Genomic DNA, 25,965 nt, shown 5'->3' on the forward strand with positions numbered 1-25,965 from the left:
AGTAAGTATTATTTTGTTGATAATGTGTCAAAGAAAAGTACTTTGCATGTTTTACCTCCTAAAAATTGAATCAGTAGGTTTAAAGTTTGGGTTACTTATTCCAAGTATAAAAGACTACTGTGTTCATTATGAGGTCTACAGGTAAAAGTAGAACTGCTTACCTCATTTTCTTCATTATGCTTTTCATTTATATTTACTTTGATTTGTTTGCTAGGATTACAAGATGTGATTAGCTATTATATTTGATTTCCACCTTTTTTCACTAAGTCATATGTCAGTATTTGCATTTTTAAGGGTAATATGTATGGCAAAAAAACTGATGATTTCTATTTTTAATCAGAGCTCTAAACATTACTATAAAATTGTAATACTAGGGATATTTAGGTGAAAGGAGGGGAAGATTCTTTTATGATAGAAGGGAATGTGGTGTCCTGCTGGAAGCTACTGGAAAATGGGATACAAAAATAGAATAGAACCTGGTTCCTACCCTCTAGCAGTTTACATTGTAGTTGGTGAGCTCAGTTAATGAACAAGGAAACTCAAGAGGCTGTATAATAATATTGGAAGACATGCCAGAGATATGAATTGTAAGTTCCGTAACATTTTGGGAGATAGGACAGGTGGAATTTGAGTAGCAATGAGAAAAAGATTGGGAGAAAAAGAATGGGAGGTGAGAAATGTTGTAGAGAATCAATGAAGAAAAGAATTTAACAATACAAATCAGGGAGCCTCTTGGGATGCATGCATTTCTTTTTTTTCCCCTCAGATTGTGTTATTTCTAGGCTTCACTTCCAGATAATATGCTTTAAATGTATAATATGTTTTGAAAGTTGAATTATATTTATCATCTTTCATCTTCCCCAAGAGTCAGCATTCTGGAATGCTCTGTGTCATGAGAGTGTCACCTACGTTGCCAAGACTCAGAATTGATTTCATCTTTAGTCTCCTAAGTAAATATGCTACTGGTATAAGATATACCTTGGACACGTACTTGCATCAGAAGCGCCAACTTGAGACTGCTAAGGAAGATGATGATGACACCAATCAGTCCGTGTCTTCCATAGAGGATGACTTTGTCACTGCTTTTGAGCACTTAGAGGAAGAAGAGACCTCAAAGCCATGCAATGATGGTTTGTTCTTTTCTAAACTTTTTCTTGAAAAGGGAAATTAAAGTTTAGCATTCAGTCTTAAAAGTTTTCAGGCTGAGCTGTTCAATTAGAAATTAGATGCAATTTAAACATTTTAACTTTATTTTTTTTGGTTATGCAAGAAATTCATTCTCTTGTGATTTTTAAGTTCATTGTTATCTGGTTCTTGGTTTTGTTATTTCTGTTCTTATTTTGGTCGTCCTGTTCAAGCACTGTTCACCTCAGTACATTAAGTATTTGGACCATCCTGGGTTCAAATTTGAGAAGAGTTACTTGGTAGAGAGACCGCATTAGTGTTTCTAACACATAGGACAAGAAGCTAACCATTTCATAGACCAGGCATTCCTAGATGTCAGGTAAAATGAAATTATTTTAATAAAAGGTATATTTGCTCTCAAATATGATTTGGGGTAAATCTGGTAAACCACATAGTGTAGAAGGCATGTTACAAATAAATATTTCATGCTTAAAGTCTACTTATTCCCACTGATATAATTTAATTTTTAAAAGATTCTGCTCACGAATAATTTGATCATTTTATTCTTTTTTCTACAGGAATAAATATTACCGCACTAAAGAGCCAGTGTGATGCTGCTTCTCAGACTTCTTCTGGTCACCAGGTAGAAACCCATGATTTAAGGATTCTCGTCAGCTCTGGGAGGCAGAAGTCATTGGCTAAACCTTCAACTTCCTTAATAAATATTCTGGGACATAAAGAACTACCTTCTGTGAAAACTTCAGTGACTACATTAATTACTGAGCCGTGGATCCAAAAGAGTTTCTATAGGTCATGTAATGCTTCAGATAAAGGTGGTAATGCACAGAAAACGTTTTTGTCTTCTTCGCCTGCCTACTCTTCTGAATCTGAATGCTCCAGTCCAAGTCCTGTTATTTTCTTGGATGAAGAGGGTTATCAGAAAAGTTTAAAAGCAAAACTTGAGTTACCTAAAATTCCTGTGATGAAAGATGATATAGAGGATTCGGACTCAGAAGTGAGTGAATTTTTTGATAGTTTTGATCAGTTTGATGAACTTGAGCCAACTTTAGAGACGTCCTGTCCTTTTCCAAAAGATCCTGTCCTAGGAAAGACATCACAAAAGAAAGGACACAAACATGAAAAATCTTGCTCTGTAACCACTGCAATGAATCCTCAAAAATTCAAGTTTGATCGTCCAGTCCTCCCGGCTAATGTTAGGAAGCCAACTCCTCGTAAGCCAGAATCCCCTTACAGCAACCTGTGTGATGCTCCAGATTCACCACGCCCAGTGAAGGCATCAGGGGAGGACAGCGGCTTGTTTAGCCCTGTTCGATCCTCTGCCTTTAGTCCTCTTGGAGGCTGTCCTCCTGCTGAGTGTTTTTGCCAAACAGATATCAGTGGAGCTCGGCTTCATGAGAGTCATGATTCTCTTTATTACACCTATGAGGATTATGCCCATAGCATTTCATGTGAGGTGCTCAGCTCTGTTCTTCATACCCAGCACCCTGACATAACCCCAGACACGAAGAGTATTAAAAAAGGAGAAAATAAAACCATAGCTCTGAAGAGCGAAAGCCTTGAGCCAAAAAGTAAATCTAACAATAAATCCTTGATGATTAAAGATAGCATTCAGAAATTTGCATCTGATCTTGTGGAAAAAAGTTTGGGCAGTGCATTTAAAGACTTACAGAAGGGAGTCTCTTCATGTACCAACGCGTTGTGTCATTTAGCCATCAAATTGACGTCCTCCATTTTTCAGGTGGCATTTAATGAACTGAGAAGGCAGTGTGCGTTTTCACTGAGAGAACGTGCCATCAGCGGGCTGGCTAATTTTTTGGTGAGTGAAGCTTTAGCAAGTGCTTTACAGGATTTACAATACGTAAAAAAGCAGATATTCACTAACACGGTTGCTAGGTTTGCTGCAGATCTTGCCGAAGAGCTTGTTTTTGAAGGCATCATGGAAGTGTGTCAGTTTTCCTATCCTCCAACACCCGCATCTCCACAGTGGTGGTCGTCAGACTGTGAGGACAGAGTAGTGAAGTCCTATGCAAAAGACTTATCTGAGTCTGTTATACAGGAAGCATTTATTGAGCTTTCGCAAGTTGATGTGACCTTCACGACCAAGGCAGCAGTTAGTGTTTCTACAGATAACATAAAGTGTGTGAGCACAGAAAATTTAATGCCATCGACACAGACTTCCATGTTTTCCCCTGCTTGGAACAATCAGACCGTAACAGTGACAAGACCCATGCAGGACTATAAAAAGGAGTACACAGTACAGCAGGCCTTGTTTTGTACATCTGGAGTTGTTACTTCCATACCAGTGCCCTTGGCAGGAAGTGCCCTTCTCCCATACCAGATTTCATCTAACATATATCAGGCGAAGTCTCTTCGGTCATCTGATGATAGTAATTTGAATGGCGATTTTACCCAGACACATGTCACCACAAAAAGCAAAGAAGAGGAAGTAGCATGTCTCAGAAATATTTGTTTACCCTCAGACTACAATCCAGGTAACCAGAAAGAATTTAAACCAACTAATGATGATATCGAAATGCAGAGCTCTTCAAAATTAACAAGTGATCCTGTGATTATTAGCAACTTTTCCACCTCAGTGGTGCACACGATTGTAAATGAAACATTAGAGTCAATGACATCCTTCAAAGATACAAAAACCATTGATGAACACACAGAGTGTGTAACTATAGCAGTAAAGGGAAAACCCCTTCCCTTCCACTCTGATCAAGCAACACTGCAACAGAGCGAAGCTAGCAATGAGGACTTGTTTGCCGATCATTTATCTAAAACTATTATTAAACATTCCATAGATAAAAGCCAATCAACCATCCCAAGTGTAGATAAAAATGCCGGACCCAAAGAAAGCTTGTTTGTTTCCAGAGAAGAGTCACAGTTGACCTTGGAAAAGTTCCCCAAATTTCTTGATGCTCAAGATCACTTAACCCACTGTTCACTTTCAGCAGGAAAGGATTGTGCTCCCAAATGTAAATGTTCTTCGGCTCATGGCTCTTCTGTAGAGACATTCCCACCATGTCCAACAACTGCTGGTCAAAAACCCAATCTGAAGGAAGCTGCTAAAGACAAACCTGTGACAAAGCATAATGTGAATAATACAGCACTTGAGCCCTTGTCTTTTGGGCAAGAGCACCCTTTTCCTCATTCACATACTTTCTCGTCCACAGTGCTTCCATGTGTAGATGGTTTGCATGTGGAAGACAAACAGAAAATTAGAGACGGAAATGTAATACCTGATACTCCTCCCTCCACTCCTCTCATACCATCCCGGGCTGGTTCTGAATGGGATATCAAGAAGTTAACCAAAAAACTCAAGGGGGAATTAGCAAAAGAATTTGCACCTGCTACACCTCCCTCTACACCACACAACTCATCTGTGGGCAGTTTGTCTGAAAATGAACAAAATACCATAGAAAAAGAAGAGTTCATGTTGAAACTCATGCGATCTCTTTCAGAAGAAGTTGAAAGTAGTGAAGATGAAGGGCATCCGGAAGTGGATGTGAAGCCTGAGCACTCAGGGAAGAAAGTTCAGTTTGCAGAATTGTTAGCTACCCACATTGTCTCTCTTGCCACGGAAATGGCGGCTTCCCACCTGGATAATAAAGTCATTCAAGAACCCAAGGTGAAAAGCCCTTGCTTAAATGCACAAAGTCGAAGCAGCGTATCACCTACCGTTTTCAATCGCTCGGAGGAAAATTTACAAACATTACGCAATTTTGCGGGTGATCTGGCAGCGGAAGTCATTACGGAAGCTGAGAAGATAGCAAAAGTTAGAAGTTGTGTGCTTTTCAGGCAAAGAAAGAATAGTTGTTACATTGACGGTGGCCGAGATGATCGATCAGAAGAGAAGCTGGATAGAGAGGCTGTAGCCCACTCAAGAGAAGTGGAACCATTCATTCTTTCGTTACCACCAGGCTCCTGTATGTCCGGTCTGACCTACAAGTATCCCAGCTGTGAAAGCGTGACAGATGAGTATGCGGGTCACATTATCCAAGTGCTGAAACAGGAAGGCGGCAGTAGTGAGTTGTTAATGGACCAGTATGCCAACAGACTTGCTTATCGGTCTGTTAAGTCAGGATTGCAAGAAGCCGCTAAGACAGCCAAAATGAAGTGCAGCTCAAGAATGTTCCCCATGCAGAGCTCACAGGTGAAGACCAAGAACGAACTGTTCATATTCTTGAATAAAGAACACCACCGAGAAGCAGATAAAGAACGGCCAAGTAAAAGAAACGGAGGTTACCTTTGTAAAAATCAAACTGGTGAGTGGACGCAGGACACACATAAAAATGAGTGCTCTGAACTGTATAGTTTTTCAGCTTCTCTTGCTCACAGCATAACAAGAGATGTTACAAAAGAGCTGACAGCGTCTGCAGGTGGCTTGCCAAAATCCTTAACAGATTCTTGCCTTTATGAAAAGTCTGGACATGATGAAGACCCCGAGTCTCACATCGAGCCAGAATTTCTTCAGTCTCTTCAGCCTTCCTCACAAAGTCACAGATTTTACCACAGTACGGGCAGCTTAAGTGGGTCTGGTTATGGAGAGAATGTTGTTCAAGCTATAGAGCAGTATGCCAAGAAGGTAGTGGATGACACTTTAGGGCTCAGTTTAGGATCCACAGTTTTCCATGGGTCTGAGTCCACAAAAGCAGCCGATAGGGTCACTTATGCAGAAAAGTTGTTACCTCTTACAGACCAAGCTTGCAGATACTGTGACCGTAAAGAACTACACGATTGCACTGGAAATTCATCTCTGCACACTTCCAGACAGGATTCACTTGCTCGTAGTAAGCCAGTTTCTAATTCAAAACTTAGCAACATCTGTCAGGAATCTAGAATTTTCCATCTTGATGTCCCACAAATTCATGTTGGTCTCGATAAGAAGACAGTGCTTGCTGAAAAGATCGTTGCGGAAGCTATTGAGAAAGCAGAGAGAGAGCTGAGCAATACCAGCTTGACGGCTGATAGCGGAATTGGACAAGATGGCGTTAGTTTTGCTGAGAGCCTTACCACAGAAATAATGACGTCAGCAATGACGAATGTTGGATGTGCAGTCAGCAGGTGAGTTTCAGATTCCTTCTGAGTTTTTACGATAAAAGTTAAACTCGATCAAATGTGCTTAGGTCCTGTTAAGAAAGGTGCAATTATTTTTAACCCCAGGTTAACAAAAACATTTTCCCTACTACATTTGTGTGGGGTTTCATATCCCATACGTTACTCTCCATCTCTATTGTCTCATTATCCCCCCAACAGCCCTTTGAGGGAAGGCGGTAACCATTTCCTGAACTAGAAGAGGAGGCTTAGGGAGGATAGTCGTATTGCCCCCGTTCGCAGAGCTGGGAAGTAAGTAAAGCTGGACTGAAGAAACACCAGAGTTGTAGATGGCAAATGTAGAGTGTTAACCGTGATCATTAACTGCTCTGAGATTAAAATTATTTTGTTATGGTGTTTTCTTTCCCTTCACAAAGGTAAGTTTTCTTATAAAGAGCATAATTTAACCAAACTGCTGTGAGGAGGAAAGCTTTAAAAATTCTCCAAAGATTTCCATGACTGCTGTCACTTCTCTTGATGCGTTCCAGTCCAAGTTCTTTCCGATGGTCTCCCAATGTCCTGTTCTTCAGTAGCTGTGCCTTGCGCTCGGGGATTCCAACCAACACCTTAGTTTAACTGTTTTTCCCCCCTGGAAAGCATCAGAACCAACTTGTGTTGTTAGTTTGTAGGATTTTGTTAGTTCCACTGGACAGAGAAAGTTCCTAGAGTTGAGGTGGAATTTAACAGAGTCACAGGATTCCTCAGATTTTTTAGTAGCTTTTGTCAAAGCCGTGGCAAGGACTGCCTCTCTTCTTAGCCATCTTAAAATAAGGAGATGGAGTTTGGCCAGGACTCTGGAGGCCAATTGTTCCATGGTATCCTCTTGTAATGTTTCTGGTGAACCAAAGGAGGTCTCTTTTTGCTCTAATTGTGTAGCCTTCTTTCTCCTAGAGCAGGGGTTGGCAGACTATAACCCACAGGCCAAATCTGGCCTCTGTTGGTTTGTTTTTTATTGTCCATGAGCTAAGAATGGTTTTTACATTTCCTCAGTGGTTGATAAATCAAAAGAATACTATTTTGTGACATGTGAAAATTATATGAAATTCAAATATTAATGTTCATAAATAAAGTTATATTGGAACACAGCTGTGCTCATTCATTCTATGGCTGCTTTTATGCTTTAATGGCAGAGGTGAGTAGCTGAAGTAGAGACATGGCCAACAATGCCTGTTTTCTCTTTGCCCCCCCCCCTTTTTTTAAAAGATTTTATTTATTTATTTGACAGAGAGTGAGAGAGAGCATGAGAGGGAAGAGACACAGAGGAAGAAGCAGACTCCCCATTAAGCAAGAAGCCCAATGCAGGACTCGATCCTAGGACTCTGGGATCATGACCTGAGCCAAAGGCAGCTGCTTAACCAACTGAGCCACCCAGGCACCCCTGTTTGACCCTTTATATAGTAAACATTTGCAGACCTGTATTTTCTTTGTCACAACTCCCTGTCAGTTCTTAATATGATGGTAGACATATAATAAGTGGTAAGTAAATACATGAATGAATAAGTGCTAGTAAACTAGGCCTTTCCATAGCTGAAGCAACCTTCCTCAAGCAGAACTGGCCTCAGGCTATTTTAACTTTTTCTCCCTGTGCCTCCCCTAAGGCCCTGGGAGGAAAAGAGACTCTCCCCTGGATTAGACTCTCTAAGATATCCCTCCCAGGCCTGGCTCATGCCGGTGTTATTGAAGCTCCATATTTTCACTTTTTCTTCTTAATCCCTTGGGTGAGTAAGTAGGCCTCAAGTATTCCTACAAGCTAGTGCTGTTCTGGTCCAACTTTCTACCAAGGCCAGTAGAATATTACTTTGTAGTTCTTTTCCCATTTCTCTTCTTAACAATTGTGTAGGGTTCCGTAAATGCTGATTATGAAGAGCTGGCTCTAGTTCGCGCAGGGTCCTGTTTCCCATTTTCTATTTCTGAAGTTTAAATGGTTTGCCTTTCAGGCTTTAGAGGGATTTGTTCAGATGGATTATTTTTAAGGGTTTCATTTGGCGTCCCCTTTCTTGTAAATGTTTGATTCATGAAAATAACCATAAATATTTTACAAAGCTGTAATGTACAGAAGGGTGGTATGTGGGTGGTATGTGAGTGTCAAATGGGGAATTATATGGGAGTTTATTTTTAGCAGAGCAAACATCTGAACTGTATTCTGAGCCAGAATAACCCAGCAGTCATTAAAACTCTTCTCTGGACCTCATCTAGTGGGTCATTTCAGCCAAAAAACCATTAGATTTCAGCACATTCCAGAAAGTGATAAACATTATTAAAAGAACAAAGTTGAGCTCTGTTACGGCTCAAAACTATAATGTGCCTGTCCAGGATAATTCTGGTTGCTGTATCTTAAATATAAAATGAGGATAGCCCCAGAGAGGGGTAGGGCAGTTCAGGACTTATTCTGGGCACTGGGGATACAGAAATAAGTAAAATAATCAAAAATATATGTTCTCTGGAGCTTATGGTAGAATAAGACAAGTAAAATAGCCGTGTGTGCCACCACTCAGAGCTAAGTGCTTTGGAGGAAAACTGAAGCAAATATGGGAGGTGTGGGGGGAGGGTGGGGGTAGGGGGAGCAGGTGGGGATGGTTTACAGTTTTGAATAGGTAGAGGGGGAAGCAACACTGACAAAATAATGTTTGAGCGAAAGCCAAAGATGAATAAGTCACATGGGAATTGGGGCGGAGAGTTCCAGGCAAAGGGGTAGGATCCCGTGTGTTGGGGAAGGCGCACAGTGGCAGGCGTGGCTGCAATGAGTAGACTGGGGAGAGTAATAGGTGGGACACGATGGAGACGAGGAGAAGGTATCATATCAGCAGATTATGTTAAAAGGATTTGAACCCTCACTCTGATTGGTGTGAGCCGCTAGAAGATTTTGATCACAAGGCTAACATTTTTACTCTTCATCTTTGAAAGTATTTTAAACTGCAATGTCGAGAATTAAATACAGAGGGACAGTTATAGTAATTGAATAGTGACTGTCCTTTCTTGTGAAGATGGAATAAAAATATAAATGTCTCTTTTTCATTGAGAAAAAAATAAGGGTTATGATCCTGTGCTCAAAATCTTAAAGAGGTTTTGGCTAGTTTGACTCTAGGCCTGATTGACAGTACTAGAATTCTTTGAACTACTGATTTTGTTCTTAAAGCCAGAAGGAGCTTCCTCTCAGTACAGATTAAAGTACTGTCTTACAAAGTAGGTGATAAACAGCAATTTGTGCTCTTCTGTAGTGGTCCCAGTTGAAACTATGAATTGCTTTAAAGAGAATTTAGAAAATAGAGCATTTGGGATGGATCTGTAATTGATACAGCTCAGTTGACTTGGAAAGTAGTGTACTTTCCTTCAAAGTCTCATTATTAGCAGACACGAAGGGTTGGATGGGCCACGGGTGTGGCTGTGAATGTCAATTCTTGTTTTTGTAATCTTTATCATCAAAGTGATAGTCTTAGAATTCAGAATCTGATGACTTTGGATTGATTTTTTTTTTCCTTTTTGCCCTCCCTCCCTCTCTTCCTTCTTTTTTTTTTTTTTTTTTCCTTCTCTTCAGTCCAAAAGAAATAGAGTTTCAGTCAACTGAGTCTTTTGGCAGCCAGCAGATGAATCTCAGTATTGGTGAAGATAGCACTGGCAGCTGGTCCAATTTAAGTTTCGAAGATGAGCATCAGGATGAAAGTAGCAGTTTTCATCACCTAAGTGAAAGGTAACTAAAATTGTGCATGTGATTGCATAGTTCAGGTCCTCAGACCTCAGAAGTAAATTTAGAATGGGTGTTTAAAAATCATGAATCTGAAAATCTTTCATTATTTGTGGAATGTATTTTATTCTCCATAATGTGGTTCTAATGGTTTTTCACATTTATCAGGTACAATGATTAACCAAGCTAAGCTTCTTCAGGTGTGCCAGTAGTTGATATGAAAAATATTGCATACATTTGATTTTTTACCCTTAGGATTTTCCTGGACTTTTGTATTTCTCACTTTTTAAAGAGGGTACCTCTTTTCTTTAGAGGGTGAGAAAAAAGACAGTGATCTTTAAAAGGTATCTAAATGATCGTGTAATTTTTTTGTTATTAGTGAAAGTAATATCTTTTTTGGGAAGGATTTCTCACTTACCCTGCTATTCAGGAACAAAATGACCTGGAGCATTCATATTTGAATGACTGAAAATATATAAATTCCTTATAAAGATACGGTTTGGTACAGCAGAAGGCACTTACCTCATCTATAACTTGTCTTAGTTTATTTTGTTTATAATACCAGCCTCCGCATATTTTATTCTGATATATTTGTCTCATATTCTTAACTCTCTAAAGGCATTCCTGACTAAATTATAAAATGCCATATATTTTTATCCACATTAATTGATAATTGGAAATAATAAATGCCATCCAGGGCTGAGTCTAGGGAGAGGAAAGGCTTCTTAGTTTCAGGCTCTGGAAAGGACCCTGTGAGGCTTCAGTAGAACAGAACCCTTGGAAATGACTTACCAAGAGGAGGATGTAAGAAAATGGGTTTTCACCTGTTAGAGCACATCATCTCAGAGCATTTTGTCTGATGTTTAGATTAACTAGTAGTATTAATGTTTTATAAAACATCTATTTTGTCATAGTTTCTTAAAATGCTGTATGTAAACCATCAATACATCTTAAAATCTGGGTCCAAAGACCGTCTTTAAAACTGGTAGTGGGAAGTAGGGGTGATATCACAAACATCTTTTGGCCCTTTCCATAGAATGTTAACACTTAAATTCTTCTCTCGTCTTGGAGAAACACAGGTTTCTAGAATTTCAGTAAGGGTTGACATTGCTGTTTAGGAAATCCTGGTGTTAAAATGGGTGAACCAGGGTTCATGGTGGGTGGCATTAAGGGGCCTGTAGCCAGTTGAACAGCTCTGTGGAAAATGTTGTTTGATTGGATGGCTGTGTCCTTGGTTCTGTCCTCTTTAGCATTTTATTAGTAACAGAGAAGAAGTAATCCCCCTGCCCCGCCCGCCCCATCTGCGGTTTTGCTTTCTGTGGTTTCAGTTACCCATGGTCAGTCGAGGTCCAGAAGCAGATGACCCTCCTTCTGACGTGTTGTCAGAAGGGCACTTGTTGCCCAGCACTATGTCACTGGGCCTGTGTCATTCCCCTCACTTCATCTCATCATATAGGCATTTTATCATCTCACATCATCACAAGGATGGTAAGTACATACAAGAAGATACTTTGAGAGAGACCGACCACATTCACATAACTTGTATTACAGTATAATGTTGTAATTGCTCTTTTATTATTAGTTTTTATTGTTAACCTCTTACTAGTGCCTAATTTATAAATTAAACTTCATCATAGGTATGTATGTAAAGAGGAAAACATAGTATATGTAGGTTTCGGTACTATCCATGGTTTCCAGGCATCCACTGTGGGCCTTGGAATGCATCCTCTGCAGATAAGTAGGGGCTTCTGTGCTCTTTATTGTGAATGACTTAAAACAGAGATGAAAAGATCATCTCATTAACAGAACTAAGTTTCAAAAAGACCAAATCAGGCGGAGACTAAAAGAATTATGTTTAACATGTTTAACATGGATAAATGCATTTGGTTCAGAAAATTAACTGAATTCAGGTTGGGGAATAACTTGGCTTCACAGCATTTTGTCAGAAAAACACCTGTACTAATTGAACACAGTAATTAATAAGAATGATTATGCTATGTGGTTATGGAGGTTCAAGCACAAAGAAAAAGAGTAGGACTTATCCAAGGTTGGTGGTATGCTTGTTGAACATACAGTTTCTAGAGGGATTAAGATTAAGAGAGATTAAGATTCAGTAGGTCACTGGAGGTCCCAAGAATCTCAGATGATTTTAATGCAGGTGCTTCAGCAACCACACGTAAGATACATGGCTGCACATGTTTTGTCTTTTGATGACATCTGCTGTAGGAACTGTAATTTTCTGGTACAGAGATCAGATAAGAGATAAAGGACTTCAGTGGTTTGGACACTTCATGTGTTTTTAACTCCCAAGTGAGAAGTTTAGTAGGGGGCAGCAGTTAAAAAAGAAATAATAATTTCAGAGTTTCACAGGTGTTTATGAAGAGTGTATAGTTATTTGATCTGAAAGAGACTTGGTCTGTGTATGCGTGTCTCAAGTATTTCAAGCCGTCTGTGAATTTTTTAGAAGTTATGTAGTAGATTAGGTAAGAGATGAGACCAGGTTTACAGAATTTTTGAGATCATATTTACGAGATATGTCAAAATCGATAGTAGTCTTCATGTGACTGAAAACCATGATAAAGAGTCTTACTTAGCCTTTGGGATGCCTGGGTGGCTCAGTGGGTTAAGCCTTTGCCTTCGGCTCAGGTCATGATCTCAGGGTCCTGGGATTGAGCCCTACATCAGGCTCTCTGCTCAGCAGGGAGCTTACTTCCCCCTCTCTCCCTGCCTGCCTCTCTGCCTACTTATATAAAATCTAAAAAAAAAAAAAAAAAAAAAAGAGTCCTAGCCTTTGACCCCCACTGGCTTGAGGTACACCTGCTCTAGACCTAGGAAATAGAAAAAGGTGGAAAATACATAGATAGGAAATAGGAAAAGATTTAAAAGAAAATGATGGAAGCAAGGCAGTGTTCAAGAATGAAATAGGAAAAAAAAAAAAGAATAAAATAGGAACACTGGTAAGTGAAGAAATTAAGTTATTTTATGTCTGGTTAATGGAGGATGAGGAGGATGATTGTACTTCCCAGTTTGCCTGGAACAGTCCGGATTTGCTTCTGCTGCTCTGGTGTAATTAATGGTGACTTTTTTCATTTCCGAAAGTGTCCTGGCTAAATGAGGAATTATATGGGCACCCTAGTTAGTGGTGACATTTTATAAATAACTGACTTGAAATCTGACCCATTTTGAGGGACAAAAGGAAGTGGGGGGGGATGAGGTTAAATGGAGGGAGTTTGAATCTTTGGTCTTCACGTTTTTTAGGCGTTATTTCTTTGCATTTTCACCTAAACTTGATAGATTTTGATGATTAATTAAAAGGAATCATTATTGTTGTCAGCGTATGGGTTAGAATTTTAATTTTGTAATATTTTTCTCTGCTTAGAAAATTATTTTATTAATAAGGGTTCTGTTAATAAAGATAAATGCAATGTTTGAGAGCCTCGGTTTTTCCTTTCTGTTTGGCTCACAGCTGTCTGACCATTCTGTATTTCTATGTTTTCCCATCTTTGATCCATCTGATAGCAGGCTATATAGGCAAAACTCTGGCTGTTTTCATGGTTTTATAATAGAGCTATATTTGTTGGAATGTAGGTTGAAAAGTCACTCCTCAGTTTTAATTTTTCTAACCAAGTGTAGTTTGTGACAGCTTGCTAGTGCCAGAGGAAATACAGATATGTAAATTATTGAAATTGCTTGGAAACTCCAGAACTTTTAAAATAATCATCCTTTTTTTGTAACCCTGTCAACATTTACTGATGCACAGAAGATGATTTTGTGTTAATTCAGTTTTTAGAACCAGAATTTTGGTTTATGTACATATTAATTTTTATAATTGCCTAGCCTAATGTGGGGGAAATATAAGCTGCTTATCACTGCAAACTAATGTGCCTACTAATTATTTTAATGACTAGAATTTTAAACTGCATGTTTAGGTTATAGTCTGAAAATTAAGTTTAGTTTTGTTTCCGAACATAGTCGCTTTTTGTTTCTTCCTGCTTTGCCGCAGTTTTAGAATATAGTTGCTTTCTTCTTTTGATTCGGTACTTTAAGAAGGTATCTGTGTGGCATTAGTGACTGGCCCACCAGACAGATATGTTAAGCCTTGGTTACTCAATATTCTGAAGAAAATGTATGTTATTTGCCGCCTACTAATGTATGAAATGAAAATAATTGACATAATAAGAGTATTTTGAAATCATAAAACATCTTTTCTCCAAGTAGTTAGAAAAGGTCTATTTGGGACTATGTTTTGCTGCCTGTCATTTCATTCCCACTCCCAAACCCATCAGTGTTTGCGTTGTCTAAAGAGCTGAGAGAAATGTTAACCTGTGGTCTTTTTAAAAATTTTACCCAAACTGAAGAATATTGCCTTTTTACAAATGATATCCCAAGATTTGCCATAGATGTTAATCATTGAAACTTCTTACTTCACGCATTCATTTACTGTCCTAAAAGTCATTCTGTTGTGTTCATATGTAAAATAAATATAAATTGAGAATAGTTTTCCTGATCTATGGAGGTCAAGTAAGCAAACTCCTAAATGTCCGAAGCCGCCAGTAGCAGTGACGGTCTCTCTACCTCTGCGGATGCCCCACTCTGCTGGGCAGCTTCCCAGCCTCCCACTTATCACCAACAGAAGCTGTTCCAAGGATAAACCGAGGACTTCTTTACTATTCATTTTCTGGTTCAGCTCTGTTCTTTTCTTCTTCTGGCAGTAATGGTAACAGCAGTAGCTGGAGCAGTCTTGGTTTAGAAGGAGATTTGTATGAGGACAATTTATCCTTTCCAACATCAGACAGGTTGGTCCAGTCCAGAAACTTAAAAACTGATGAGTCTTTCACACTAATGCATGATGTCATATTCTTAAAAGAACGTGGGTTACAGTGCCAATATGTATCAATCTGCTTTTCTCCTATGTTTGGACATGATTCTGCTCGATAATTTACATCTAATCAAAAACTTCAATTATGCTGAGACAAGACTGACCTCTAATTGCAAAATATGTTCCATCTATGCATGTATTGCTCTGCTTGCTATTTTTCATCCTACCAATTATTATCTCATTAAAAAGAGCTTGCTTCCTACAGGATTTCTGGTTTTTGTTGTTGTTTTTATATGTAATTTTATTTCATATATAAGGAGAGTAGGAAAAATGTATTTTTACTGCATTAAAAATATGTGCATGGCATCAGTAGAGGAATTAATAAATAATTATTTATGGCATTCTATGATAATTCACATGCTGTGTTATCCAAAATTAAACTAGTAGAATATTTTAGCTTTAAATTATTTGAAAATAAATTTTATCATGAAATTACTTGGCGTTCTCTATCACGGTAAGGTAGAACTTCTTGGTTATTGATGACCTGTCTAGGCATCATTTACAATTCAGATTTTAACATGAAATGGTGTGAGAAGCAAAGCTTCCTTTTTTTTATTGTCATCTCTTCCCTTTTTAAATACCATATATCATATTGTAACATTCATTCTTCTCCACATTTTAAGAATTGGTTTTAATACCATTATTAATTAAAGCTTTTCTTTTTTTAACTGCTTCTGCTCTTTATTCGAAAAGTGATGGGCCAGATGATAAAGATGAAGATCATGAGGATGATGGAGAAGGTAATTGACAGTTTGTTTTTCAAAGTGTTTGAATGTTTTTTTGTTCAGTTTCCTAGAAGGGTCTTCCCCTTGTGCGTTTTCATCACTGAGGCTCCAGGTTATTACAATCAGGGTATTCACATTACAAATCAGGAAATTGTTGAACTAGTAAATCCAGCGGCAAGTCCTTTGTTGAACTATTTGTACCATTTGATTGCTAAACTAATGAAGTGCCCATTGGTATAAAGACTGAATCATTCAGTGATTTGAGAGGGAAATTTATGATAATCTCTCTATAATTATCTTTTTCTAAACATAAAACCCTTACATTTTAAGATATAATTTATTATAATTATGGCGTGTGTTCTAGTTTTTTCTTCCAAACTTATAACCTCTCAAATTAGTGTTTAATGTTGATCTTATATAAATTAGTAAGTAAAAAAATTAAAAGATACTTAAAAATTGGTTCTTCCCTCTCTCATTTCTGTTCCTAAACTCATAAATATACATATTTGAAGAAAATATTTAATTCTTCTTTTGAAGAACATAATTCCAAATATATAAATAACTAGATGCCTTTGGTCAGAGTGTTCTGGACCATGCTTTGTAATCCTTAATTCAAATATTAGAAGGTCTGCATGAATGTAGAAATTTTCCCTATTGAAGCTGAATTTTCATTGTATTTAGATGGCTTATTTTTTATTATGTAAATACCAATAATATACTTCTATAGAGTGGCATCTAAAAATATTCATACTGTTTGAGATTTTGTTTTTGAGCTAGTGCTTTTTTTCCCCCATCATTTCTTTGAAGTGGACAAACAGAAAATTGCCCAAATGAATTTCTCAAAATGTACTTTATAACACCTGAGTGACCGATGAGTTTTATCGCCAATTATACCTTTCTTATTTAGGGAAATCATATACTGGTTTCTGAGTTAAAATCCTCAGACTTAAGGTGATAATTTTTTAGTTCCAATATTTCTGCTAAGTAGACTTTCTTTTTTTTTTTTTTTTTTAAGTAAACATTCTTCATATAGGACTTCTAGAAGTAGATTTTTGTCATCAGATATGAAGTAGGGGTAGGGCAATATTCTTAGAGTGACAGATAAGCTAGGTAATATTTGTTTTCTTTTTGTCGACTAAAAGAGTGTTGACTTTGTCTAGGAAAGTTGTGTCCCTTTTCCAAATAATACCTGTGAGCAAAGTTGTTCCAAAGACTGTACATGGTGTAAATGCATGTGGTGAGTATTTTCTCCAATGAACTAGTCATTACTTAACTGACTTTACTGAGGGACAATTAAGAGAAAAGAAAATGAAAGTTTATATAAATATGAATTGATTTAAAAATTTTTTTTGGCACTAGCAGACTCTTTAGGATTTCTTTTGTGAGTAGATAGAAATCAGATGAACTGTATGAAGATACATGTCACTTCCCCACTTTCGAGATCATAGTCATCTCTTGTTATATAGAAAATTGGCCAGCTTTGAAATTTGTTAAATTAGGAATTGGTAAAGTAGGAGAGATTGATAAGAGGTTTATGGAAAGATTCAGAGATATGGAAATCCTAAGGCAATAAACCTCATTCCATTGTATTTTCAGTTGCAGGAGGTCAGCCACTTGCCTTTTCCCTGGTGTTGAGTGACCTCTCCTAGGCCAGGCAGCCAGGAGTCCCCTGAACTGAGAAACCCAGTAATTCAGAGAAGTCTCGGGTGACTTGGCTTCCAACCCTGTGACCGCTGCAGGATTTACAAGATGGCCCAGAGACCATGTTTGGTTTCATAGTGCACCAGACCCATTTTTGATTGAGAGTCAGTGGGGGGTTAGGGGGGAGAAGGCAGTACATTTATCTGAAGAGAATGACGTGGATCTGCTTTCTAAGCGAAAAAATTAGGGACCAACACAGATCCTAAAAATGATTAGTAGTGGTCTAGAATGCCCTGCAAATTGTAAAAAAAGAATCAGAGACATTGGCCAACAAATTTCCATGACTGGTACAAATTGGCGTGATGTCTGCCAGCAGGCCGGCTGCTCACCTCTTGTGTGTCAGAGCTCTTCCTTGTTTCAGCTCTGCCTTTTGCTCAGCCATTATTAAGCAGGAATGTTAAACACATGATATCGGTCCACATCATTAGTTTTATAGTCAACAGGGATTCATCCTTCTTTATGTTGAGAACAGAATGTTCATAAAAAAGGAAATGAAACTCGAGAGCAGTATCTTATTTATAAAGCGGTATACCAGAAAATTCCCCGGTGTGGCTTTTGGGTGGTGGGTAGCTGCATGTGACATTTTTACCCCTCTCTTGCCTCAAGAATGAAGTGATTAAGAGCGTGGAGCCAGACCATGTGTTCATTACCTGGCTCAGCCATTTCCCCATTGTTAGACTCTGGATCTCTCTCTGCCTCATGTCCCTCACCTGTGACACGGATATGATGGTAGTTCTGGCTTCACAGGATGGGTGTGAGGGTTCTAGGAGTTTGTATATAGGAAGAGCTTAGAACAATACTTACGATGTAATATGCCTTTACAATGTTTGTGGAATCTGTTACTTCTCTTAGTTCAAGAAGCTTCAAGTCCATTTAATGTATTTATTTATTTGAGATTTTTATATGAGATTTATATTTGGATTGTAATCATAGCCTTACAGTTTTGTTTTCTCTTTCTTTACCTGTGGACTGTATTTGACACAAATTATGCATTTATAGTACTTGATATTCAGTGCCTCAAAATACAGTTTTGTATTTGTGCTCTTGTTAGATGATCAATGTTATTCCTGTGTTGTAGAGTTATGGTGCCCTTTCAAATAAATGTTTCAGTTGATGTTAAGGTGTGGATAAGAAAAGACAGATTTTTCCCCCCAGCTTTGATTGGAATCTTAAGAAATGGAAAATATTTCTCTATCCTTGGAAACCAGAGTATTGAGAGTTCAGTTGATGAGTTTCACTGTATATTGTTTAAATGTAAATATTAGGTTTGGGGCAAGACAGAAAGATCCTGCTCATTACAAATATCGACATGGAGCCGTGTGCAGTAGACCCCCAGCTGAGGGTTATTCTTCAGTGGCTCGTTGCTTCTGAGGCCGAAGTGGCAGAACTTTACCTTCATGACTCTGCAAAGAAGGAATTCATACAAGTAAGTACCTGCCTTATGGGGTGGTTGTAAGGACATGTTTAACCATATATGATGTTCTGTGTCACATGGTTGATCTAGTAAGATGCGCCTTGATAGCAGAGTGGGTAAGTGCTTATGCGGTAAAGTCTCATAGTGGGTCCGGACGTCAGCTCCGCCACTCTAGTAGTCTAAGCTTGGGTGGGCTCGCTAGTCAGTTTCCTCATCTGCACTGTGAAAATGAATAGAGCAGTTCAAAGGTTTGTGAGGAGTAAACATAATACTATAAAAAAAAAAAAGCTTGATCTAGTGCCTGGCACATTCCAAGTACTCAGAGTTAGATGCGATGACTAGGCACGTGTGCCTATGAAAGGATTAAGTTAATCTTTTTAAAACTTGATTCATAATTATGCCTGGTAATTAGTATGCCTCTTACTTTGTTAATCCAGTCTTATCAATGGGAGAAACTAGCATACTCAAAAGCCAGTGAGGCTTTGAGCATCTTATAAGGGACCATGGACTACTTTGAATATTTTGTAGGATTCTAACAATAGAACATTCAGATTCAATGCACTAATAGGGTGTTTTTATTGAGAACTTAACTGTGTGCCAAGCACCTTATATTGGTCAAGGTTTGTATTTTATAGGGGCGCCTGGGTGGCTCAATTGGTTAAGCAACTGCTTTCAGCTTAGGTCATGATCCTGGAGTTCCGGGGTCGAGTCCCACATGGGGCTCCCTGCTCAGCAGAGAGTGTGCTTCTCTCTCCGACCCTCACTACTCTCACACTCTTTCTCTCTCAAATAAATAAATAAAGTCTTAAAAAAAAAAAAAAAAGATTTGCATTTTATAGTCTTAAGGTTTTTGTCCCAGAATCTTCCTTATCAGAATTTTGATTAATTTTATTATAAGACATAAAATAGTTCAATGAATAACCAGTATAAATTTATCTATAACAGAAAAGGAATAGTCCAGTTTCTTGATTCCTAGTTCAGAGTTTCAAAGATATTGTTGAAAGAAGTATGTGAAAAAGATATTCAGTAAAAATAACTTCTTTTTTGGAATTTGTTGTTTGTATTTCCTTGGACTTTTTGGATTTTTCTGGCTTATGTTTCTGTTTGGGGGCAAAAGGAGAAAATAAGAGAAAGTGATCCTCAAGAAATGAGCTGTCAAAGAGAAGGAGGTGGTAGGAAAGGTGTTAGCACTCACTGGAGGGAGGCTGACATTTTCGTCATTTAGTCTTGAATAAACTGAGGGCTAAGGAAGAGCTCAGAGGTGAACATGAGCATAATGGTGCTTGGTACCACCACTGGAGATCCACATCCCCAAGTAAAGCAGGAAAACATTTTGGAAATTCCTCAACCAGTTAAACCTAGCATTATCATGTAAGCTAGCAATTCCACTCCTAGGTATATACCCAAGAGCAGTGAAAACGTTATGTCCACAGCAACATTCCTCATAGTAGGCCAGAAGTAGAAACATCCTAGATTGGATAAATAGAATGTGGTTTTATCTTTGCAGTGGAGTACTATTAGTCACTGAAAAGGAAGGAAGTGCATACGTGCTACACCGTGGAGGAATCTTGAAGTCACATTAGGAGAAAGAAATGTCACCAGAGACCATACGTTTTATGTTGACATTTATATGAAATGGCCCAAATGGGCAAACCTCTAGAGACTGTAGTAGATTAGTAATTGCCTAGAGTTGAGGGGTTTGGGAAAATGGGGGAGTGTTTACTAACAGGTAGAGCTTTCCTTTTGGCGTGGCAAATATGCTCTAACAGTGATGATAGTGATGGTTGCATTTAGGTCAGTGACTATTACTAAAAACCATTGACTAAGGACACTTCAAATGGATGAATTGTATGGTCTGTGAGTTGTATCTCCTTAAGGCTGTATTTAACAAGACTAAGCATATTTATATTACAAAATTAAAGTAGTTTTTATAGAACTAAATAGAAAAAAAATGAAGAATGTTCTGATTCTGGTGACAATGGAGCTTATTTAAACCGTTGTTTATTTACTTTTTTTTAAAATTGAGTTGTTACTGAAATAATAACATTATATTAGTTTCAGGTATACAACATGATTTGATAATTGGATATATTGTGAAATGATCACCACAATATTTATTTACTCTTTTGGTGAGTTTTTGTTGAAACATCAACATTTCTTAACTTAGCTGTATTTCCAATTGAGGCCAGAGTGTGTATTTCAGAAAAAAGCCACATTGCATATAGTGGAAGGAAAAATCCACATCCTTCTGTCAAGATGGACATTATCTTTATTATTTGATGTTCCTAATTGAGGGTGTGACAGATGGATTTAGGTCAAGAATTTTGTGCAGAAATGGAGGCTCTACTCCCACACAGACTCTCAGGTGGGGGAGGTTTGTGCAGTTCTGTTTTCAACAATTCCAAGGGTCATTCTCTGGAGGAGCTGTATTTGTTAGGGGCAGGAAGGAAAAATGCTTAATTTGCTCAGAGGGATGGTAATTTAGGGGAGAAGACCTTGTTATACAACTGGGAAAGAATATTTTACTGCAGACAACGAGAGAATTACAGTTCTCTCATATTAAAAATAAGCATGGAACTTTGTTGTCAGGAGATAGTTTTTGGTTAACGTGGGACATGCCTTTCCTTCTCCCCAGCTCTCCCGACGATTACAAGAGAAGGGATGGAAGGTGGGGGACGTCCTGCAGGCCGTGTTGCGGTACTACGAAGTGCGGGAGAAGCCTGGCGCCCAGGAGAGCTGCCAGTCCCTGTTTGACTGGCTCTTGGAAAACGCGTAGTACAGCCCTGCAGCTGGTACAGTCTACCTTCTGGGGAAAGGAAGAAGCAGTGACAGATGCAGAGGGTAAACTTTGAATATGAACACTGATAGTGAACTGGGAGGGAAATAGAGCTTTTTCTGCACACTCAGCCATCCCATGTTGTATATAGTTCATACTTTTGTAATCTTTGTCAGATATTACCTTCATCACTATTCTCTACACCTGTGTAGTGTGTTAAGACCCTAAGAACATTGATTTGAATGAAGGAAGGTGTGACCCTGAGGTTTTCAGGAACATTGACTGACAGCATTCTTTTTTGTATCCAAATCGTGCTGCTACAGCCCACACTGAGGTGGCTGAGGGGAGGCTCCAAGGCCAGACTTCTCATTCTGCTCCTTTGCAAAACATGCTATTCTGTTGAGAACTAACCTGACAAAAGAGCTTTGAGGTCAATGGGTCCCCCCCCCCCGCCATAAAATTTCTCTCTTATATTTAGAAGTCAATTTTATTTTCATAGCTCAGCTATCAGTAGCTTTTTGAATCCCCCAAAATATTTAATTTCCTAGAAACATACTAGTATTTTAGGTTTCTATAAATACCATCAATGATAGTTTCCCCAGCCTTTCAGCAAATGACATTATTTGCTAATGTTACCAATCCATCTGGCATGAAATTTGTGTGTGTGTATGTGTGTGTAAGGGAGTACTTTAACCTTGCCTAGTGGGTTTTTGTGCCCTTTTTTATTTTACTGTTTTTCTTGGTTAGAAACCCACTGTTGACGTCTAAAAGGTGCTTTAAAATAAAATGTCTATAAAGATTGTGCAGTAAGAATTTTTATTTCTTTTTTGACTATTTTGGGTCCCTAATTTATCCTATAAATGAAAAAAAGAAAAGGTGCAAAACTTTAAATTTTAAAAATTAATATTAATATGGAAATACATTTAAAGAAGCCCAGTAATGATTTTCATTGTCAGATTTTTGAAGGAAAAAAAACACACACACAAAACTCTCTGCTTAACAAGGCTAAGTTTTTTCTAGAAAACCGGGATTCCCGGCTCTCCTTTTCCCCCCAATAAAATGGTATCTGCTCTATTTTGTAAAGTCGCCTGACATGAGTTTTTTGGGCTCCATGTTTTCTACTGCTTTGTCTTTAGAAACCACAAGTTGACTTGAATAGAGGACCAAGACTCTGTCTTGGTTTTTCATGTGAGGGTATGTCCGTGTGAATTTTTGGTTCTTCCATTAGCATAAATCTAGAGTAAAGTCACTTTTTTTTGGGGACTTTGGTTTTGCTCCATTACATTTTCTTTTTTCCTGAGCACTGACTGTTCTGGAAGCTGCACAAAGTGTAGAAGACCTAGCATCCAGCTAGGGGCAAGGAATAAGGCTCTTACATTAATTTGAATTAATCATTATGGTAGAGAAATGTATTTTATAAAGAGAGAGTAAAATTTGCCTTTTAGGAAAAATGCCAAAAGTACATAAATAGTTTAAGGTTTTAGCATAAACTTTGGTTTTTCTCAATTTAAAATAAAGAAATAGAGCAAGCCTTAAACATAAATTTTCCCACCAAAGTTTCTTCAAGTATTTTTTAAGGTGGAAAAATGCAGGAGATCAATAGATATATTGATATATATATAGATATATATATCAATATATCTATTGATATATAATTCACTAAATATAGCCAGAATGGTTTCTGTCTTTAGCTTCTCAGAACTTGAGATGCAGCAGCACTGGACTGGGTTTGTACACGCTAGGAACTGGGTTTTTGATTAGAACATGGATTATTAAGTTTAGATTAAATTTTCACAAGTATATAACTATCAAGTTGTGTTTAGTAACTTCGATACATGTATGGATTTGATTAACAACAAATTGAGTTCTGAATTTCTTTTAAACTAAAGTGAAAATATATTCATTTTGTAAAACTTTCTGTGCTTGAAAATGTTTTGTTTCTATCTCTTATGGTAATAATCATTTTGAAGTAAGATTTTCCTCCTATCCTTGTTTTCTCTGCATTTACCTGGAGCTGTGCGGGACTCAGAGTTCCTTTATGTAGCCACAATGTAATGACAGACCAGTATTTAGGTGTTAGCATGTGTGTGAGAATTCTAATGGAACTCTACCCTTGTATCAGTTTAGGGGCGTAGAGGAAAATATTAAGTATTGGCACATGTGAAAAGAAGCGGGAGTAAAGCTCCTTATATGGAGAGAAGTATCTTAATCAAGGACAGTTTAAACTTACTTTCTTCAGAGGCACTTTGTGATTATTCCAAAGACATCTTATGTCTGTTTGGTTGCTTGGTTTGTTGAGAGGACCACCCTCCCCCACCCCCGTCTCATTTTATTACAAATCTCCTTGACATATTTATATTATAACATTGTAATCTTGCCGTTCTGTGCATTTTGGCCCTTATGAAATTACCATATTGTGATGTGTTATGCATTGAGTTGAATTCTCTGTTTACCAATTTCAGAACCTTTGAAGTATCTTGGGAAAGAAAGTGAATGAGGCCTCTGATAAGGGTTTTGTTTTTTTTTTTTAGAACATTATTTTCGACTGAAATGTAGCAATTCTTTCATATTCTTCTTTTCCCAAGCCAAGTTTAAATACATTTATATTTTGGAGATTATTAATGTTGATTTTGAAAGTATTTCCTGATTTATACAAAATGAATGATTCATTTATAAATCACAGATGAAAATTAAAATCTCTATTGGGATGGTTGATAGAATTTAATGGAGTAATAAAACCTTTAAGAGTATTCACTCAGTGAATACGTGTGATAACATCTTTATACTTTGAAAAATGTTCCACTTACCCTTTCAGATATTTGATGTGAGTTAATTCAATTCATAATACTTCCATTTTGCTTAAATAAGGGTTTTGTGTTGCTGGTAGGAGACTTTAATTACCTATTAAATGTACCATGTATAAAGTGAAAGATCATTTATCCACATGGCTTTGGCATCAGTGCACATTTCCTAAATGCAAATCTTAACCCTGACTCATCATTGGAGTCCAGACTCAAGATGTCTTCTTAGTTAATTATTTAGCTAATAATATTCTTTCATGGTTAACTATCAATTTCCCATCAGTATGTTGCTTTAAATTCTGTATTTCTCAAAAGAAACTTTCCACAGTTTAAAAAATATACGCATCCCCACTCAGGGTATAGGAAAAATACATTTCCATTTAAAACCCTGCCCATCTGTCACCAGCATAAGACAGTTAGAGCTTCATTGGGAATTCTGTGATTATACTAAAGTGGAATGCATTTTTTTCCCATTTTTAGCAAAAGACCCGACTTGCATTTACTCACTTACTGTATCTCTGCTCTGAAGATGCAGGTGCAGTGTTGGTCACTCTTGTCACTTTATTTATTTATTATTATTATTATTTTTTTTTTTACCATCCATGTACATTCCTTTCACATGGTAGAACTGTAGCTCTAGAAGTTCATTGTTTTGTTTTTGTTGTAATGTCTGAATACTATTTAATACCAGGTTTTAATATTACTGGATTTGCTAACTTTGGTTACTTGTGCAGTGTTTAAAGTAATTTCACATTCTTGTTTAATATATATATATATATATATATATAGCCAAAGCAGCTTTGAGTAATTGCAGCTGTTTATTTGTGCAGAATTACTACATTATGATATTGTATAACAGTAACTTTTTTTGGCTTTTCTGTCCTTTGATATGTTCATTTACCAAAATACAAACTCCAGGATGCACTATACTTTTGTTTTTGCAGTGGCTCAAAATAAACATTTCAGAAATTACCTTTGTAATCATTTGCAATTAATTGTTCTTTTATCTTTTATGAGTTGTTTGTCTGTGATCTTTCCTCTCCCAAACTAAGAATTCTCCAATAAACGTAAGAGATGCCTGGCCTCGGTTTCCTTCTCTAGTATCTTTTAACTACTTTGTCCTGAACTAAACAAAGGCATAGAAATGGAACTGATGATCTCTGTGCTTCTCAAGTGGTTTCTGTGAACTAGGGAAGCTAGGTATTTTTAACCAAACGCTGGATTCTAGCTATATATTTAGGTGCCTCTCAATGCTGAATGCTGATGGGAGTGACCTGAAACGCCGTCTGCCCAGTCTGTTTTGCATTTGAGTGCCAGGTAGAATATTATGGTTGCATGTTGGGAAATTGTTCTAGTCTGGATGCAGCACTCCCTGCAGAGGCTGTAGAGAGCATCTGTACCTCCGTCATGCCACGTAGCATCGGGCACTTAACAGTTAGGTGCTGATTGTTTATTGCTGATGGAATATGACTTGTCTTAAGTAGATAAACCCCAGTAATTAGGCACTGATATTCTAGCTTTTGTAAATTTTTTAAAATACTAGGAAATAATGAAAGGAAAAGTGGCTTGGGTATGGTGGATCCCAGTCCACCAAGAAAACAATTCAAAAATGCTGAGAAAAGGTAAGCAAGATGCCTTAGCCTGGAATTCCACAAGGAAAAAGGACTCAAGGAACACGAAGTTGTGACAAATGGCCTTTGAACAATTTTGCACATTGGGATCGTTTGCCATCTGTGTCTCA

At 37.7% G+C, this 25,965-nt stretch overlaps 1 protein-coding gene across 5 annotated transcripts in view; it reads left to right on the plus strand.

Moving 5' to 3' along the window:
- AKAP11 (A-kinase anchoring protein 11) overlaps positions 1 to 25,307 on the plus strand; it is a 49,173-nt gene extending 23,866 nt beyond the window's left edge. For 3 of the 5 annotated variants that reach the window (XM_004759279.3, XM_004759278.3, XM_004759276.3), the window contains exons 6-12: positions 866 to 1,130; positions 1,704 to 6,216; positions 9,782 to 9,934; positions 14,641 to 14,724; positions 15,501 to 15,547; positions 18,499 to 18,659; positions 21,283 to 25,307. In XM_004759279.3, coding sequence (XP_004759336.1) covers positions 866 to 1,130; positions 1,704 to 6,216; positions 9,782 to 9,934; positions 14,641 to 14,724; positions 15,501 to 15,547; positions 18,499 to 18,659; positions 21,283 to 21,423 — 5,364 coding nt within the window. In that variant the 3' untranslated portion in view covers positions 21,424 to 25,307. Of the gene's footprint in view, positions 1 to 865; positions 1,131 to 1,703; positions 6,217 to 9,781; positions 9,935 to 11,256; positions 12,597 to 14,640; positions 14,725 to 15,500; positions 15,548 to 18,498; positions 18,660 to 21,282 lie in introns of those variants that run through there. The other 2 variants (XM_004759281.3, XM_045076633.1) reach the window with 2 other exon arrangements.
- Positions 25,308 to 25,965: the final 658 nt, after the last annotated feature.

This window comes from Mustela putorius, unplaced genomic scaffold, assembly GCF_011764305.1.
Source record: "Mustela putorius furo isolate JIRA1106 unplaced genomic scaffold, ASM1176430v1.1 tig00000179_pilon_pilon_pilon, whole genome shotgun sequence".
Classification (NCBI taxonomy): domain Eukaryota; kingdom Metazoa; phylum Chordata; class Mammalia; order Carnivora; family Mustelidae; genus Mustela; species Mustela putorius.